We start from the raw sequence: 19,570 nt of genomic DNA, 5'->3' as shown, positions 1-19,570 counted from the left end.
ATAAAAATAAAAAAGTGCAATTGAACTGTGTATCATACTATTTTAACCTCAAATTCTTATTTAGCCTGAAGCCTATTAACATTGAATAAGAACTCCATTCCAGTATTTACAAATTTGATACTTTCCTGTATTTTTTTTACTTTGATTCACTAGATCATGCATTACTCTGATGTTTAAAAAAAAGACTGGTCTTGTGGAAACAGGCTAATCCTTATTACAGATATCTAACATTAAAGTGAAGGGAGAAAAGTTGTAGTTTTAAGATTGCAGTATTTCCTTGTTTAATATGCTAAGCACCAGCCACAATAAACAAATCATTTGTGAACACAATACAAGAGTAACAAAAACTTTATTCAATGTGCAAGAAAATGGACAAGAGATGTTGATCATGAGCTAAAGCTAACTGGCGTGTTACTATGGAAGTAAAGCTTGTTGGGAAGGGGACGGAATTGCTTTTAAAAGGGTCTGGTTGAGTAGAGAAAGTGTAGACACAAATTTTGGGACAGCAGTGTAGTAATTAAATGGGGGAAAAGCCTTTGAAAGATAATTGAGAAAGTACTGGTTGAATGTATAGATACAAAATGAAATAGCAAAAGCTTGATTGTTGAGAAGGAAATGTGCTACTGGAGAAAAAGGATTAAAAAAAGAACTTAAAACAGCAGAGTTGTGTGTGGGGTGGGGGGGGGGGAGGAATAATGAGCATTTAAGATCACTGATTTTAACACAACTTGTATCTTCCCCTTTCACTACTATTATTATTTATCATATGGAGCCAGTTTCTTCTTCCTTGATTGCTTAAGGGAATGAGGCCACTTGCAGAAGAAAATGGTATTGGTAAGTAGTTTAAATAATGAAATGTGGCTTTGTTTGTAAAATGATCCATTAGATCTACAAATACTGTAGTTCCAGTAAATTATATACCATTTATATGTACATTAAAAATCTGTGTGCTGTACCAGATTTTTTTCCAAATATTCTGCAATATAGAGAATAAACTTAGTTTTTTGATGATTTTTCAGATTCAAACTATTTGAATATAACAAATTCAAAACTCTCCATTGCCTTTGGTAGGCCTCTTTGGTGATGGGACACTACAAATGATTGGCAATGACCTATGTGTACTATACTGTAAATATGTCTGTCAAGACTATGTGTTCACTATTCCTTAAAAACAATTTCACGCAGTCCCCAATGTTACTGTAGACTTTTCCCTGCAGACTGGGCTGGAGCTATCTGTCATATCTGAATCTGTCTGTTATGTTCAAATCTGATGTCCTACTTTATTCTAGGTGGTCCATCCCTCTTTAATATTGCACAATGCAAACTGCAATGTATACTACCAAAATTAAATTTTAAATTTTTAAAAAATTTATTTACAGCGTGGTAACAGGCCCTTCCAGCCCAACGAGTCCGCGCTGCCCATTTTAAACCCCAAATTAACCTACCCGTACGTCTTTGGAATGTGGGAGGAAACCGGAGCACCCAGCGGAAACCCACGCAGACACGGGAAAACGTACAAACTCCTTACAGACAGCGACAGGAATCAAACCCTGATCGCTGGCACTGTAATAGCGTCGCACTAACCGCTACGTTACCGTGCTGCCCAAAATTGTAGGTGCATTTGTAAGCAAATTTTTACACATTTAACTCACTTTTCTTTCTCCTTTACAATCTCCTCCCAAACTATTTTCCTTCACACAGTACCTGCTTAAAACTCAAAAGTGGAAATAGTTAGACATTAGAGATAACCACTTTGTCTTAAGCAAAATTCAACTCTTATCCAGCATAAAAAGAGATTACTGTCCAGAAAGAGGGTAAAGTTACTCAAAGACAAAGGAGGGAATTTATGCCTCGAGCCAAAGGAAGTGGATGAAATAATAAATGAGTACTTTACATCAGTATTCACCAAGGAGAAAAACATGGGCAACTGAGATCAGGGAAGGGTATGCTTATATTCTAGGCCATGTTGATAGCAAGATGGTGTTGGGACTTATGAAGAACAGTACAGTGGACAAGTCCCCAGGGCCTGATGGGATTTATCCCAAGTTATTGAGGGAGGCAAGGGAGAAGATTGCTGGGGCCTTGACAGAGATCTTTGTATCCTCCTTAACCACAGAAGTCCCAGAGGACAGAAGAATAGCTAACATTGCTATTTTGTTTAAGAAGAGCAATAGAGACAAACAAGGAAATTATTTCCTTGGGGAAATTGTAGGCAAAGATTCCAAGGAATGGGATTTGCATACACCTGGAAAAACATAGACCTATTAAGGATAATTAGCATGGCTTTTTGTGGGGCAGTCATTAACTATAAATTTGATTGAGCTTTGAGGAGGTGACAAAGATGATTGATGAGGGTAGGGCAGTTAATGTCAATGTGGTCTTTAATAGTTATCCCATAGTAGGCTGATCCACAAGATTAAGGCACATGGGATCCACGGAGACTAGGTAGATTGGATTCAAAATTGGCCTGGCCATAGAAGACAAAGGGTAATGGTGGAGGGGTGCTATTCTGACTGGAGATCTGTGACCAGTGGTGTTCTGCAGGGATCAGTACTGGGACCTCTGATATAAATGATTTGGATGAAAGTGTACATGTGCTGACTAGAAAGTTTACAGATGACACAAAAATTGGAGGAGTTGTGGATAGCAAGGGAGGTTGTCAAAGGACACAGTATATGGCTCAGATGGAACTTAATCCAGATAAGTGTGAGGTGTTGCACTTTGGGAGGTTGAATGCAAGAGGAAGGTATACAGTAAATGGCAGGACCCTTAAGAGCACTGATGTACAGAGAAATCTTGGGGTGTAAGTCCATAGCAACACAAGTAGTTAGGATGGTAAAGGCAGTGTACGGCATACTTGCCTTTATAGGTTGGGGCATTGAGTATAAAAGTTGGTAAGTCATGTTGCAGCTTTGGTTAGGCCACATTTGGAGTATTGTGTCCAGTTCTGGTCACTGCATTACATGAAGGATGTTACGGCTTTGGAGAGGGTGTGGAAGAGGTTCACCAGGATGTTGCATACAGTGGAGAGTATTAGCTGTAAGGAGAGAATGGATAAACTTGGATTGTTTTCTCTGGAGCTTCATAGGCAAAGTGCATCCTGATAGAAGTATACAAAGTTATGAGAGGTGTAGCTTCCCAGAGTGGAAATATCAAATACTAGAGGGCTTAGAATTAAGGGGAGAGGGAGGAAGTTTAAAGGAGATTTGTGAGGCAAGTTTTGTTTTACACAGAGTGGTAGGTGCATGGAAAGCACTGCCAGAGGAAGTAGTGGAAGCAAATACAATAGCAACATTTAAGAGGCATTTAGACAAACACATGAACAGGCAGGGGATGGAGGAATATGGACCATGTGCAGACATGGGATGAGTTCAAATCGTTATAATGGTCAGCAGAGAAATTGTGGGCTGAAGGGCCTGTTCCTGTGCTGGACTTTATTTAAAAAAAAGCATCAGCCCCATTTCCTATAGTACAACAATTAGGATACCCTACATTTGTGAGTTGCATTGCATAAATGCAGGGTTTTTTTTTGCTTTCTTTAGTTGACCCACTAATTCCTCAGAAGGACCCAATTATCTCTTTCACTCACGGACCAGTAACTTTTATTTCCAATGTCCATTAATGTCAGATTTCCCACTTAAGACACTCCCACAGGGCAACTACTCTCATCCCACTTTAGAATGAATCCATGCAGTAAAATAATGGTTCTATACCACAGAGTCTGAAATCAAAAAATACTGACAATCACACTTGGAGTCCTAATTCATGCAGTAAAATCTCACTGGTTAGTTAAAAGTGCAAAGTTAAAAATATTAGGATTAGTGCTTTTAATAAAAATTATATTACTAATTCTACAGTATAAATGTCATTTCTCTAATATAAATTTTATAAATATTGTACAAACTGTTTATAATTGCATAGTTGGCTATTTAGTTACAGAGCTGTTTAAAACAAAGTACACAAGCTTTTTCATTGCAAACCTATATTTCAATTATATAAAAAAAATCTACATTCAAATATGATAGGCTTCCCTAAACATCTAGAAAAAGTTTATTTCAAGATGGTTCTCAATTAGCTGAAAAATTCTGGAAAACTTCTGCTACTTCAATCCAGTTCCTGAAGCACGCCAAGCCATAATCTCGTATCTGTTTACGACCTTTATCAGTGATGACATCCCCATTCTGTTTCACAATTACCAGTTTTGGTATTGCTGTAATGCAGTATTTCTTCTTCAACTCTCTGATACACAAAGAATAGTGTTAGTAAAGCATTACATAACAAAAACAGACATTTCACTATCTCATGAAGGGTCATTGATTTGAAACATTAACTGTTTCTATCTCCATAGATGTTCTATGACCTGTTGAGTATCCCTGGTATTATCATTTCAGATTTGCTTTTTTATTTTGATTTTCAGCTACTTCAACTTTGCATTTTCTGTCATCTACAACACTTGCTCTATTTCTGGAGGTTACAAAATTTCTAGTTGGTCCTCTCCTTTGAAAATGGGCTGTGCGGGTATTGTGGCAATCAGAAGGTAACTTAAAAGGAAGAGAAAACTATTAGTCATGCAAGCAGGATAACATCTGAAGTGTAATTCTGTTAAAGTTATCTTCCACAGTAATACATATCAATAGTTTGCATCGTCCAAAGGAGAAATATTTTGGTGTTTAAGATTGAACGATTGCAACTGGAGCATTTCCTTTCAAACAAAAATAAGATGGGGCAGAGTTGTCATGAATATATAAAAGGGAAATCACATTTGACAAATCAGTTACATTTTAAGTTATTAAGCAGATTCAAGACGAAGAGCAATAGATTTTTATATAATGAAGGAAATCAATGGGAATGGGATGTCATAAGAAAATGGCATCCAGGAAATACCATTCAGTGAGATTGTCTGATATTATTGAACGACAATCTTATTATATTAAATGTAAAGTCCCAGTTCTTTGTCTCTAAATTAGTTTACTGAAAGCAAATTACATTCAAAGTGCAGATATTTCAAATTCCTTTTACTTCGTATCTTTTTGCTTTCTCCTCAATTTTTATTTCCCCTTTACTTTCTATACTTAACAGTGAATTTTTAAGACACTGCACTATTTAGCCACCTGCCCTGGTGCCCTCATTCTGACTTGTTTTTCCTGCAACTTATATATGCTAAAACTTATAAGTGTACAAACAAATACCTCTCTGGGAAAGTCTAACATGTTGTTCTACAGCTGTTACTGCCTTTTTGCCTTTTAACCCTTTTTTCCACCCCCCAAATTTTTGCCTTAATAGATAGCAGTAGACCTTGTTGTAGTCTCAAGCTAACTGTTGAACAGTGAAAGCCTGCACGGCAAAAGCCTATAATTTTTATTCGGTATTGTCAATTTTTGAAGTACTTGGGAAGGCAAGTATATTATTAATCTTTAATTCTTTTTCAACAGTATTTTTAAAAACAAACCTTTTGAAGTTAATCAGATTGCTTTAAAATAGGACAGTACATCATGAGAAATAGCAGGAGCAGGCAATTTGGTCCCTCGTGTCCGCTCTGCCATTCAGTAAGATCATTGCAAATATTTTCTCATTTTCTTGTACTAATCCCATATCCCTTGATTTCCTTCAATACCTAAATATATATTGATCTTTGTCTTGAATCTATTCAGCAACCATAAAAATCCAACAGATTTCTCTTTTCATAAATCCATGATAGTATCTGCCATATCCTTTTATTTTTCAAGTGCCCTCTAACCACTTTCTTAATAATAGATTCCAGCATTTTCCTTACTACTGAAGTTAGACAACATAATCTATAATTGTTTACTCCTACTCTTGTTTTAAATAGTGGGATCACATTTGTACCAACAACTTTATTCATCAATAAGTGCAAAGGTGGAATCATACCCCAACTATCCGTCACCACCCCTTTGAATTAGTAGGTAAATTAATACATGTAATGTGATGGGACTGAACCACACAATAAATGCAAACAGTGGATATTAAAATTAAAGCAGAAAATGCCAAGAATAGTCCAAGTTATTTGTAACTTAGGGGGAAAAAAATGTCTCAAATTCAGATAGTTGTTGTTAGCCATAATAGTGCCAATATAGAAGTAAATTTTCCAGCATAATCTACCATTCTCCCTATATACTTTAAAGGCAGTGAGAGTGAAAATTACAAATGTTTACTGATTTACTATGTAATTTTAAGTTTTTGTTTATGCAGCTTTCACTAGATATGGTAACAATTGAATACATATCAATGGAACACTGATTGTGGCCAAGGCTGCATTCCTCGAACCTTTATTTTTATTTAACATACCTTTAAATAGATTGAGTAGGTATCTGGCCCTGATTACGTATTTAAACCAGCTTAGAGTAGTCTTAAAAATAATATTTACAGTGGATTAGAACAATGATTGGGGGAAAATTTATCAATGCCGTTTAAAATTCCATAATCAATTAAACTGATTTTCCAATATGGACAGGTCCATTTATTGGATACAGTGAAATTCATTGTGGAGAAATGTGAGATAATACACTTTGGGAGAAAGGAGGGTGTGCATACATTTTGAATATAAATACATGAGTAGGTCATTCTTCCTTTACCCCATTTGCCAATCCATTGAATCATTGTTGATCTGCACCTTAATTCAAGTTGCACATGATTGCTCCACATTCTTTGAAACACTTAAAGATTGAATCTGAATTTGGAAATTTGAATTGGCTAAGCTGCCACAACCTTCTAACTTGGGCCAAATTTTAAGGGTCTACCACATTTTGTTTTCCCTCACCAGAGGAATTATTTTCTGTCTCTAGTCTAACAAATCCACTTATCACTCTCAAAACCTCATTTAGGTTACTGTTCAACCTTCTAAAATAACACAAATAGCAGGTTGTTGGCCATTCAGCCATTTGAGCCTGCTCCACCACATAGGTCAAGGCTGATCTCCCACCTAAGCCACAGTTTTCCTGCAGTAGCCTCATGTCCAGAAATCTGTAAATCTCCAATAACCAATAACTGAGCCTCTGCAGCTCTTTGGGGTAGAAAATTCCAAAGATTCACCATCCTTTTGAGAGGAGACATTTTTTCTCCCTTATTTTGAGACTCTGACCCTCTCTCAGGGGATACCTGCTTCTATCCTTATATTACAAAAAAAGCCCTCTAAGAATTTAGCATTCTGTTAAGACTTTAAATTGTTTTTAGCATCTGTAAAAAAAATCACATTTGTTTTTCAAACTGCAGAACTTGCTTTTTGTTATTTATGCACATTGATGCATAAATTCCTTTGTATCACCATTGATGCTCAAATCCCTTAGCAATAAGAAAATATTCTGACATCTTTCCAGATCTAAAGTAAATGACTCGCTTCACATACCATGGCTTTTGCCCATTCATTTAATCTATCCATTCTCACTATATCTTCTTGCTCCTACTTCACATTGATGACTACACTTAAAGGTTTCATTAGTACCGGGAACAGCGGAGTACTGCTCAGATACTTGTAATCCAGAGGACTGGGCTACTGACACGGTGTTCAAATCCCACCATGATAGCTATGGGATTTAAATTCAGTTCACTAAATATTCTGGAATTGAATTTTTAAAAGCTTAATAATGGATGCTAATGGGACTACTGCACTGTCATGAACATCCATTTGCTTCAATAATATCCTTACCCAGTCTGACATACACATGATTCCAGACCCACAGCAATTTAGTTGACAGTTAATGGCTGTATGAAATGGCCCAACAGGGAATGCAGTTGTATCAAAAGTCAATCCATTAAAACAATGAATTTAAACTAACTTGCCAAATTTGGAGGAGGCAAAGTCTCTCCCAGCTTGCTGCAACTGTAAGGATTCATCCTCAAACATCTGGGGACTGGTGTCTAAATTGGGAGAGTTGACTCACAAATTAATCACTCAACAACCTGACAGGCACTGAGAAAGAGTCTTGCAGGTTGGCTATGGATATGATTATGTTCCATCATACCTGGAGGACAAAGCCACAAGATAAGCAGGACAATGTTGCATAGGCAAGATTAAGTTTGATTACGACTCAATACTCTTCCTTTAGATGCTGAATTGGTGTCCACTATGTTGTACAACAGATGGAAGACACAGAGTAGCTAGAGCACAGAATGTACTCTCTGTGGTACTTAAATAAGAATGGCTCAGTACACCACTGCTGACAAAGCCCTGAAGGAAACAAGAGATTCTGCAGATGCTGGAGGAAGTCAGCAGGTCAGGCAGCATCTATAGACGTAAAGTCGAGACTCTTCGTCAGGACTGGAAAGGAAGAGCGCAGAAGCTGGAATAAGAAATTCCACCATGGTTGTGTGGAACAAATACCGCGTTCAGCTGATCAGCAGCATCTGTGGTAAGAGAGACCGAACTAATGTTTCAGGTTGTTTATCGTTCATCAGAATTGAATTGACCTGAACCATGAACTGTTTCTTTCAACGCAGATGCTCCTTGACCCGAGTATCTCAAACATTTTGTATTTTTATTTTGAATTTTCGCAGATCAAAATTGGGCATACATGAGATGATGTGGCCATCAAAAGCAAAATTTAATTCCATCAAAATCTGTAACCGCATGGGCCAGCATATTCCTCACTCTACCATTACAGTCAAGCAAGAAGATTAACCCTGGCTCAACAGTGAGTGCAGAATGGATACCAAGCCCAGCAGCAAGTGTACCTAAAAACGAAGTTGCAACCTGACAATTCTACAACACAGCATTGCAGAAGACAAAACTAAGCAGTCCTTCAACCAACGATCCATCGATAATATGAAGTTCTGCAACACCTAGTCATGAATGATAGTGAACAATTCAACAGCTAGCATAAGGTAGCTGTTCCAAGAACAGCTTTAGAGCCCCAAATATAACTGCAAAACCTCCAGCATGCCTTTGGCACTAATGTTCGACCAGAAGTGCCAGTGGATGATGCATCCATGCTTCCTCCCAAGTACTCCACTAGCACAAAAGGCAGTCTTCAGCCAATTTGATCAGCTCCATGTGATATCAAGAATTGGTTGAGAGTACTGGATACAGCCAAGGCCATGAAATCTGACAGCACTAGTAATGAAGACTTTAGTTCCAAAATTAGCCATACATCTAGCCATGCTGTTCCACTAGTTACAACACTGGCATCCACCAAACGAATGTTGAAAATTACCCTAGTATACATATCCTGTCAATAGGAAGCAGGACAAAGTCAATGCAGATAATTACTGGCCAATCACATTACTCGTAGTGAAAAAGACAGAAGATATCACTAACAATGCCATTATGCAGCATTTAATAATAGCTGCTCATCCATCTAGTTAGTCTTTTGCCAGGACCACTCAGCTCCAGACCTTGGTTCAAACATGGCACAAAGAGCTGAATTCCAGAGAGGAAGTGAAAGTGACTACACTTGACCAAGTATGGCAAAGAGGCATAAAACTAGGCATTGTTCATTATGGGAAATACTTTACTGCCTGGTGACAGACCTTTCGCAAAAGGCTTATTTTTGTGGTTGCTGGAAGTCAAATCATTGTGGCTGGAAGACAACCAGGACATTGTTATTTAGTTCCTCAGAACAACATTCATCTTTAATCATTGACATCTATCCACTATAAGAGAGATTTTCTGAGCTTTCCCACATTTGCAGAAGGATCATCACGGTATCCTCATCTAAACTGGCTGAACATTAGCCAATGTCTGTCTAGAAACTGTTCAGGAGCACTCATCTGTGCCATGGCTGACATGTACAATGTCTACAAAAGGCAGTTTATGCAAATTTATGCCTACAGCGACCTGTGACCTCTACAGTCAAGAATGTCAAATGCAGCAAGCACAGAAGAACATAGGTTCTCCTCCACATAACACATCAATCCGACTTGGAACAAGCTCATCTCTTGTTGGTCAGTGGGTCTAAATCCTAGCACTCTCTTCCCAAAATCAGAGTGGGAATATCCTCTCCTGAATGATGGCAGTAGTTTAAGGAGGTGGTTCATCTACCCCTTCTCAGAAGTAATTAAAGATGGAAAATAGATTCTGGCCTTGTTAGTGATAGCCACATCCCAAAAAGTGAATTTAAAATAAAAAGGCAAGTTTAGAGCTCCTCAGATTCTGCAGGTTGACACATAGAGGGAACAAAAGTTTCTACAATGGAAAGTCAAGCAGCTTGAGAAGAGCAAAGAGAACATGACCTCTGATTCCTGCTTAATGCTACACACCTTAAGTGTAAAAGAACAATGAAAAAGCAATGACACAAGATTCAGACACAAAATGGTGCATATCAATAAAGCTGGGATCCTCTGTCTTATAATTAGTACAAAGAAATCAATGAGGTAATGCTAAATCTATACAATGGTTAGTTAGGCCTTAGTTACGCCCTCTTAGGTAGACATATTAGATCCAAAGCCATTATTTTGATGAAAAATGGAACTTTCCCTATATTTTGGGCAAGCACTCAACCAACTCTGGAACAGATGATTCAATCATTTATTAAATCAAATGTTCTAGGAATCTGACAAAGAAAATAAGGCCAAGGATCAGATCAGCCCAGCCTTTCTCTAGTTGAATGGCGGAGCCAAGGAGGCTAACCCCTGCTATTTTACCTCTGTGTGCTCACTACTGTTTGCAGATATTGCTGTGGACAAATTGGCAATTTTTTTCTCTATATTATAATAGTACACTTCAAAAGATACTACTTTATCTGTAAAGTGCTTTGATGCATTCTATCATTGTGAAAGGGCTTTAGAAATACATCTTTTATTTCAGAAAGTAGATCAAACCCAGTGCTGAGATACAAAAGACTAATTTAGTAACCAGAAATCATGAGCAAGGCTATAAAACAAAATTAATGTCATCAAAATATATTAAGAGAGTGATCGGGTGGGTTGGATATATGCATAAGCAGGAACTGAGCAGCTAGATTCTATAAAAGCTTCTAAATATTTTAAATTTAAGTAATTTTTCAAAGCATACATGGAAATTAGACTGAGAATATTAAAGGATGGCACATCCACGATGACTCAAATGACTATATTGTAAAATCTGAGATTCCAAATCAATTGTAACAACTTTTGTCCCTTGAATGCAATACAGAATGTTAGATATATGATAGACCACACTTTATATAGAATCGTCAAAAAGAATCTTATTCATCAATCTCCAAAAAGTTATTCACTACAAAGGACTGCAATAAATCACAACATAACTGTCAATTCTTTAGCTACAGAGAAAGTTCACCTTGATGTCTACCATGAACAATACATAAGGGATCAACAGTAAGATAAGCCTACTTAGCTTTTTTTAAAATCCACAGCACCGAAAATTAACAAAAAGCTGCTTACAAGGCTCATGACAAGGTTCAGTAGACAATTATGAATTGTGAGACCTCCTACCCATGCACTTTATTAAATCTGAACTCATTACCAGATAGTAAAAGAACTTGTCACCTGCTGAAAAATATTCAGTATTATTCAATCCCCTTTCACGCATTAAAACTTATAAAACACTTTGCTGTTTTGTGACTCATTTAACAGGAGGGAGTGTAAAGCAAAAGAATATAATGTCCTTAAGGAAGGAAACAATCACACACAAATAGAATCAGAGTTGTACAGCACAGAAATGGGCTCTTCAGCCCATCACATCAAAGCTGACCTTTTCCCCCAATATACATTAATCCTGTTTGCCTGCATTAGGTTCGTATCCTTCTTGCCTATTTAAGCGCATGTCTAAATGTCTCAAAATTAGTGATTATCTCATTCCACCACTTCTTCTGGCAGTGCATTCCAGATAATAACCATTCTTGGTCTAAAAATATTTTCCCCTCAAATCCCCTTTTAAAACTCCTTCCTCTCACCTTAAACCTATGCCCTCTTGTTATTGGTACACTTAACATGGGAAAAAGATTATGACCATCTATCCTATCTAGGCCTCTTATAATTTTATAAACTACTCTTAGCCTCCTTCCTTCCAGGGAAAACCAGCCTATCCAATCCCTGCCCATAACTAAAGCCCCCAATCCAGGAAACATCCTAGTGAATCTCTGCACTTTCTCCAGTGCAAGCACATACTTCTTATAGTGTGATGACCAGAACTGCACATAATACTCCAAGTGTGGTCTAACCACTGTTTTGTAAAGTTGCAATACAACATCCTAACTTTTATATTCTATGCCCTGACCTATAAAGGCAAGCATGCCATCTGCCTTCCTCACCACCCTATCTCCCAGTGTTGCCACTTTCAGGAAACTACGGACTAGAAACGCAAGGTCTCTCTTCATCAACATTCCTTAGTACCCTACCATTTACTGTACATGTTCTACTCCTATTTGACTTCCCAAAATACATAACCTTGCTTGTAGAGATTAAATTCCACATGCCAATGCTTTGCCCAACTTCGCATCTCATCTATATCTTGCTGTAGCCTTAGATACTTTCTTCATTATCCACAACACCACCAACTTTTGTGTCACCTGCAAACTCATAAATCCTACATTCACATTCAAATCATTAATATAGACCATAGAACAGTACAGCACAGGAACAGGCCATTCAGCCCAGGATATCTGCATTGAAAAACACAACGCCAAATTAATCTCTTCTGCCTACACATAATTCATGCCCCTCCATTCCCTGCATATTCATGTGCCAATCTGAAAGTCTCTTAAACGCCACTATCATATCTGCTTCCACCATCACTCCTGGCAGCCTGTTCCAGGCACCTACCACTCTGTGTAAACAAAAACTTGCCCCACACATCTCCTTTAAACTTTCTCCCTCTCACCTTAAATGCATATCCTCTAGTACTTGACATTTCAACCCTGGGATAAAGATTCTGACTGTCTACCCTATCTATGCCTCCCATAATTTTGTAAACTTCCATCAGGTCTCCCCTCAAGACACTCTAGAGAAAACAATATATACCACAAACAAGAATCCCAGCACCAATCCCTGCAGTACACCACTGGTCACAGATTTCCAATTAGAAAATCATTCTTCCACCACTACTCTTTGGCTCTTATCACCAAGGCAATTTTAGATCCAACTAGCCAGGTCAGCTTGAATTCCATGTGCTAAAATCTTCTGACAACCCTATCATGCAGGACCTTATCAAATGCCTTACTAAAGTCCACATAGACAACATCTACCATCTCGCCTTCATCAATCTTCTTAGTTACCTTTTCAAAACTAGGAATGAGGATTTCCCCTCCACAAAGCCACATTGACTATCCCTGATTGGTCCCTGCCTTTCCAAGTTTACATAAATCCTATTCTTTAGGATTTTCACCAATAACTTCCGTACAATGGTACGAGGCTCACTGGCCTGCAGTTAACCAGCTGATCCTTGCTGCCGTTCTTAAATAAAGGAACAATATTAGCCAACCGTCAGTCTTTTGGCAATGCACCATTTGCTTACCAGGATTCAAAAATCTTTGTCAGGGCCCCAGCTATCTCCTCCCTGGGATAGATCTCATCAGATCCTGTAGATTTATCAATCCTTATGCATCTCATGGCATCAAACACTTCTTCTTAATACTGACCGGCTCCAGATTATTCACATAACTTCCCTTAACTCACTATCTTTCACATTCTTCTCCATGGTGAATACAGATAAGAAGTATTCTTCTAGGACCTCAACCACAATTCCTTAGACTATCCCATTAGTCCCCAAGGTGACCCATTCTTTCCCTGGATCTCTTTTTCCTAATATACTTATGGAATATCTGGGGATTCTCATTAATCTTTCTTGCCAAAGATATTTCATGACCCCTTTTGGCCCTCCTAATTTCTTTCTTAAGTTTTCTCCTACACACTATGTTCCTCAAGAGAATCCTTCAATTACCGTTGTCTATACTTGTCATATGTTTCCTTTTTTCTACCTGATCAAGCCATCAATATCCTCTGTCATCCACATTTTTTTAATCTTGCCATCTTTGCCTTTCATCCTTACCAGAACATGTTGGCCCTGAACTCTTGACTCATTCTCTTTTAAGACTGCGCTTTTCAGCTTTTTTTTACCCACAAGCATCTGCTCCCAATCAACTTTCACCAGATCCTCTCTTATGCTTTTGAAATCAGCCTTCCCCAATTTAAGACCTTAACTTGAGAACCAATCTCATCCCTTTCCATAATGATCTTTAAACTTATAGATTTATGGTCACTGTTCCCAAAATGCATCCCCACCTGCCCAATTTTGTTTCCTAAGACAAAGTCAAGTACTGCCCCATCTCAAGTAGGACTATGTACATTTGTCTCAAAAAACTTTCTTGGACACACTTAAATTCTGCCCCATCCAAGCTCCTTGCACTGAGGCAATCCCAGTCAATATTGGGAAAGTTAAAATGCCCCACTGCTATAACTACTCTTACATCTTTCTGTGATTTACTTGCATATCTGTTCCTCTAATTCCTGTTAACTATTGGGGGGGCCTATAGTAAATTCCCACCAAAGCGATTGCTCCTCTCTTATTCCCAAGTTAAATAATTAAGCATTGAACTTTAATGGCATTTGCAGAGTATTTTAAAAAAAGACAAAATTGCTGGGTTCAAAAGTGTGACAGAGGATGTAAGTGAATTTCTATATCCAGGTGCCTCATTGAATTGTATTGAATTTCTGCCCGTAAATTCTCTTTTTTCCTCCAGGACCTCTGTTCTGCACCTAGCCCTGACAAGAAGCTCAACTAATACATGAAACATTCAACAATTCTTTCATTAGAAAGCATGCTAAATATCTTGTAAAGCAATTTAATACTGAAAACTAATCAGCTTTAGCTTGTTTATGTACTTTTCATTACAAACCTCTTAACTAGTTTGATGATAGGAGTGTAAATCAAGGTTCTCTGACAAAAATATTACCTGACAATAACGCCATTTTCTTAAATATGAAACAAATGTCAATACTAAAATACTGGCTCTAGGGCACAGCTAAGGTCCACTGAGTACAATAATAGTCCTGAGCCTGTTTTCCAGTGCATCAACTCCAGCTGCAGTGTACAATTTTCTGATTCTAAATTCACAAAAATTCCTTGTACATTTCTAGAATGAACAAGTACCTGACTCATCAATACTATTGCAGTAAATAGCTTCTTTATTTTTTGTAGAAGATGGGAACAAAGTTCACTTGTACTTCATTTCCTTGACAGGACAGCAAATCTCTCCTGCCTTTCTCTCCTACTGAAAACCAACTTGTTTCTCTCTTTCCCAGTTCTGACCATACACCTCAACCCAAAATTTTAACCGCTTCTCCTTTCAGACGCTGCCTGGCCTGCTCACTATTTCCAGCATTTTCTTTTTTTGTACTAGGTAACATTCCAGCTTTAATGATGATGTGCATCGCCGGACAAGCTGTTTCAATATTATCCAGGTATGTCTTGTCCATACAAATGAGGATAAATCCAATTCAGCAAAATAACATCCAATCAGGTTACTGTCAAAGTGATGCAAGAGATCACTGACAATCCTATCAAGCAGCACTTAGTCAGCAACTTGCTCACTGAAGCACAATTTAGGTTTTGCCTGAGTCACTCAACCTCGGAAATAATTAAGTCAGTCTATGATCAAAACTGGTGATTTCCAGAAGTGATGCAGGAAACATCAAAACAACAAAACAACATTTGACTAAACATTGGATTAGAGCCCTGATAAAATGAAATAAGAAGCAAGATGAAGGCTCTGCAGGCTCGTGAGAGCATGTACAAAAGAAGCATTTACTGGATGTCAATCAGCTCATCTGCATGAGTTCCTCAGGGTAGTGTTTTGGACTCCAACATCTCCTTGCTCTTTAACAATGATTTTCCTTCTGTAAAAAGGTCAGAACCAAAGCTGTTCAGTTTGGATATCCTGCAGAAAATGACTCACTTCCTGATTCCCAAAAGCCTTTCCATCATATACAAATCAGGTGCGTTATGGAATACTCTTCACTTGCCTGAATAAGTGCAGCTCAAACAACACTTAAGAACCTCAACATTACTCAAGGCAAAGCAGCTCATTTGAGTAGTATCCCATCTAAAAACTCCACCACCAATACACATTGGTTGCAATATATACTGAATTTGATTTTGTTTTGGTTTTTCTTTTCTTTCCTTTTCAATCTTTTTATTAGTTTTCAAATTATTAATACAGATTAATATATCAATGTTTATACATGTAATACAAAGAGATCAGAACAATCATGACATGGATAATCATAAAGAACAATAGAGTATTAAAAAAATCCGTAGATCCAATGATCTGTTAGTGAATGAATATAATATAAAAGAAAAAGATTTATTATAAAATATATAAAAAAAGAAAAACCCAAAACAATAAGAAAAATTATAAACAATATATCAAACCAAACTAAGCTAAAGAAAATTTTTTTAAAAAAAAAACAAAAAAAAACTGGACTAAAATTTCTCAATAGAAACAGAGCAATATTATGTCATCAACTCCATTCCTCTAAATTGAAAGGTTATTATAAGGGGATCTATATCATGTGAAAATATTGAATAAATGGACTCCAAACTTCCTCAAATTTAAGTGAAGGATCAACAGTACCACTCCTAATTTTTTCCAAGTTTAAACATGATATAGTTTGAGATAACCATTGAAAAGTAGTAGGGGGTATTGGATCCTTCCATTTATTTGGTTTTTATCTTTGGTGCAGATTGGGAATATTATTTATATTTCTCAAGGGGAATTAGGAAATGTTGGCCTTGTCATTCGATGAACAATTTCAAAAAATCTATTATATTAGCCTGGGAAGTTAATATTATTTTCACACACAACTTAGCTGCTATAATGTTCAGATGCTACACCAAAACAAAAGTGGTGACACAAGAGATTCTGCAGATGCTGGAATCTGGAGCAACACACATAAAATGTTAGAGGAACTCAGCAGGTCAGGCAGCCTCTATGGATGGAAATAAACAGTTGACATTTCAGGTTGAGACCCTTCATCAGGACTAGAAAGGAAGAGGGCAGAAGCCAGAATAAAAAGGAGGGGGAGGAGCATAAGCTAGCAGGTGATAGGCGAGTCCAGGTGAGAGGGGGAAGGTAACTGGGGGGGGGGGGAACAAAAGGGAATGATGTGAGAAACTGGGAGATGATAGGTGGAACAGCCAAAGGGCTGAAGAAGAGGAAATCCGATAGGAGAGGACAGTAGACCATGGAATAAAGGGAAGGTGGAGAACCAGAGGGTGGTGATGGGCAGGTCGTGAGAATGGGAGAAGGAAAAGAGGAGGGATGAGGGGGCCACAAGCCACAAGAATGAGGGAAAACTGGGGGGGGGGGGCAGAGGGCAAAACAGAGGGGCATGGTTACCAGAAGTTAGAGAAATTGATGTTGATGTCGTCAGGTTGGAGACTACCAAGACAACATATGAGGTGTTCCTCCTCCAACCTGTGTCAGGCCTCAAAGTGGCAGTAGAGGAGGCCGTGGATAGACAAAGTGGTTGCAGGATCAGTCAAATGCCATGTTTCAATTCTATTAAAAGCCTACATTATTCCAGTGCAATGAGTCTCTTAATTATCATGGTATTTATATCAAAGAAAAATATATAAGCAGATATCTATTGATTGGAAAGATATTTGACAGAAAAGAGTAGTTAAAGGCATGGAAAATCTTTGCCTGAGGCAAAGTGGGTCGAATAAAATCTGTATTGCCATAAAACTCATGATGAACTGTGTCTTCTTGCTCCATATTGTTGCCCTTTCATTTGTGTGACCATTTAATACAAATGCATGGCAACAATGTGGATCAAGAACAGTTGGTACAGTCCATCATGAATCCTTTCCTGTTGTATGTTCTTACCATGCACTTGCATTGAATTGCCACATTAATACAAGTGTATAGTACTCTAGGGTGTGTTAAAAAGGATAGCCTAAACTCTCTTTCAGTCCACCATACAGGAATATAACGTTACAGCTAGAACTTATCCCAGAGGCTCTCTGTTCCTTGATGTTAAAAAAAACATTTCATTGGTGCAATAAATGCAGTCATGAGCACAAGCTGAATTATTCCCACACTTCCCTCTTCTCCTCCTCCTAAAATAAAATGCAAAATACTGGAAATACTGAGCAGGTCAGGCAACTTCCATGTTAATGTTTCATGTCTGAGATCCTTCCTCTCCTGACGAAGCATCTTGAAACTCAAATGTTAAATCTGTTTCTCTTTCCACAGATGCTGCCTGAGCTGCTGAGTTTCCAGCATTTGCTGTTTTTATTTCAGATTTCCAATACCTGCAGCCCCCCTCCCCTCCCCTATTCTGTGATGTTATCAGCATGTGTGGTGCACCAGCTGCCTTAGAGTAGTCATAGAGACATTAGAGGCTGCAGATGCTGGGATCCAGAACAAAAAAATACGAACTGCTGGAGGAACTCAGCAAGTCAGACAGCTCCTGTGCAGGCAGAGGTTTGGGGTTGAGACCCTGCATCAGGACTGAGAATGTGGATAAGATCTTTATTAGTCACATGTACATGGAAACACACAGTGAAATACATCTTTTGTGTAGGGATTTTGGGAGATAGCCAGCATAAAGAGGTGAGGGGGGCTGAGGGAGGTGATAGGTGGATCCAGGTGAGGAAGGAAATGATGGAGCCAGGTAGGAGAGGGAGGGATGGAGATTGTCACTATGAGATTGGGAGGTGATTTGTGGAGACAATCAAGGGCTACAAATGATATAATCTGATAGGAAAGGAAAGTGATGAGCAGAACCAGATAAGGGAGGGAGGGATGGCATGAGGGAGGGAGGGGTGGGCATGAGGGAGGGAGGGAGGGAGGGGTGGGCATGAGGGAGGGAGGGAGGGGTGGGCATGGGCGAGGGAGGGGTGGGAGGGCAAAATGGAAGGGGGGAATGGGGGAAAGGCAGCTGGACCCGGGTGGGGGTGGGGGAGATATCTCAGACACAGGAGAGCCAACACTCACGTTTTGTACTGATCCTCCCAGGGTAGTGCCAGCCAGTCTCCGTGCATCGCTGCCATGTAGCTCTCCATGTCAGCCTGGCTCTTATCCGAGGACACGAAGACGATCTCGAACTGCGGCGCCGGCTCCGTCTCCTCCATCAGCTCGGTGTAGAACTCGCACAGGCGCGGCGTGAAGTCGCGGCAGGGAGGGCACCAGCCCCCCGAAAAATAGATGCCCACAACTTTATTCTTCAGCGCCTCCTCGGGGTCTACCGCCTCGCCGTCCTTATTGACCAGCATGTGCCCCGCGAACACGTCCACCATCTCTCCCGCACCCACCCCGGCTGACAGGGAGCACCCGGCCCACCGACGCTGCTCGAACTCCGGCTCCGGCCGAGGGTCACGGCCCTGGCCCCGCCCCCACGCGCCGAGCTCGCGACATTCCCCCCACCCCAGGGACCAACCGTCAAACTCCCCGCCCGCCGGCACGTGCCGCCGATTTCAAAGCGGCTGGTTCCCCGGGTATAGAAGTCCCGCCCCTCTCCATTCTGGAGCCCCGCGGGGCGCCCACGTCACGCGGTGGAAGAGTCGCGCGGAGCCCATTCACAAAAAAAAATTCGCTCTGGCAACGAGCTCGTGCGGTCGGTTCGGGAACCGTTGGGCGCTCGAGACGTGTGACAGTAACCGGCGATGCCTGGGGTG

At 39.3% G+C, this 19,570-nt stretch overlaps 1 protein-coding gene across 1 annotated transcript; it reads right to left on the bottom strand.

Moving 5' to 3' along the window:
- Nucleotides 1-4,023: 4,023 nt before the first annotated feature.
- On the bottom strand, nucleotides 4,024-19,309 carry nxnl2 (nucleoredoxin like 2). Its single transcript, XM_052019661.1, has 2 exons — nucleotides 18,891-19,309; nucleotides 4,024-4,239 (listed from the first exon to the last, which is right to left on the bottom strand). The coding sequence occupies exons 1-2, from the start codon at nucleotides 19,190-19,192 to the stop codon at nucleotides 4,068-4,070; spliced, it is 474 nt and encodes a 157-aa protein (XP_051875621.1). The 5' UTR covers nucleotides 19,193-19,309; the 3' UTR covers nucleotides 4,024-4,067.
- Nucleotides 19,310-19,570: the final 261 nt, after the last annotated feature.

Source organism: Pristis pectinata, chromosome 7, assembly GCF_009764475.1.
Source record: "Pristis pectinata isolate sPriPec2 chromosome 7, sPriPec2.1.pri, whole genome shotgun sequence".
NCBI classification, from domain to species: Eukaryota; Metazoa; Chordata; class Chondrichthyes; order Rhinopristiformes; family Pristidae; genus Pristis; species Pristis pectinata.
The sequence above is the reverse complement of the archived record's forward strand: the minus strand, read 5'-3'. Positions and strand labels throughout refer to the sequence as shown.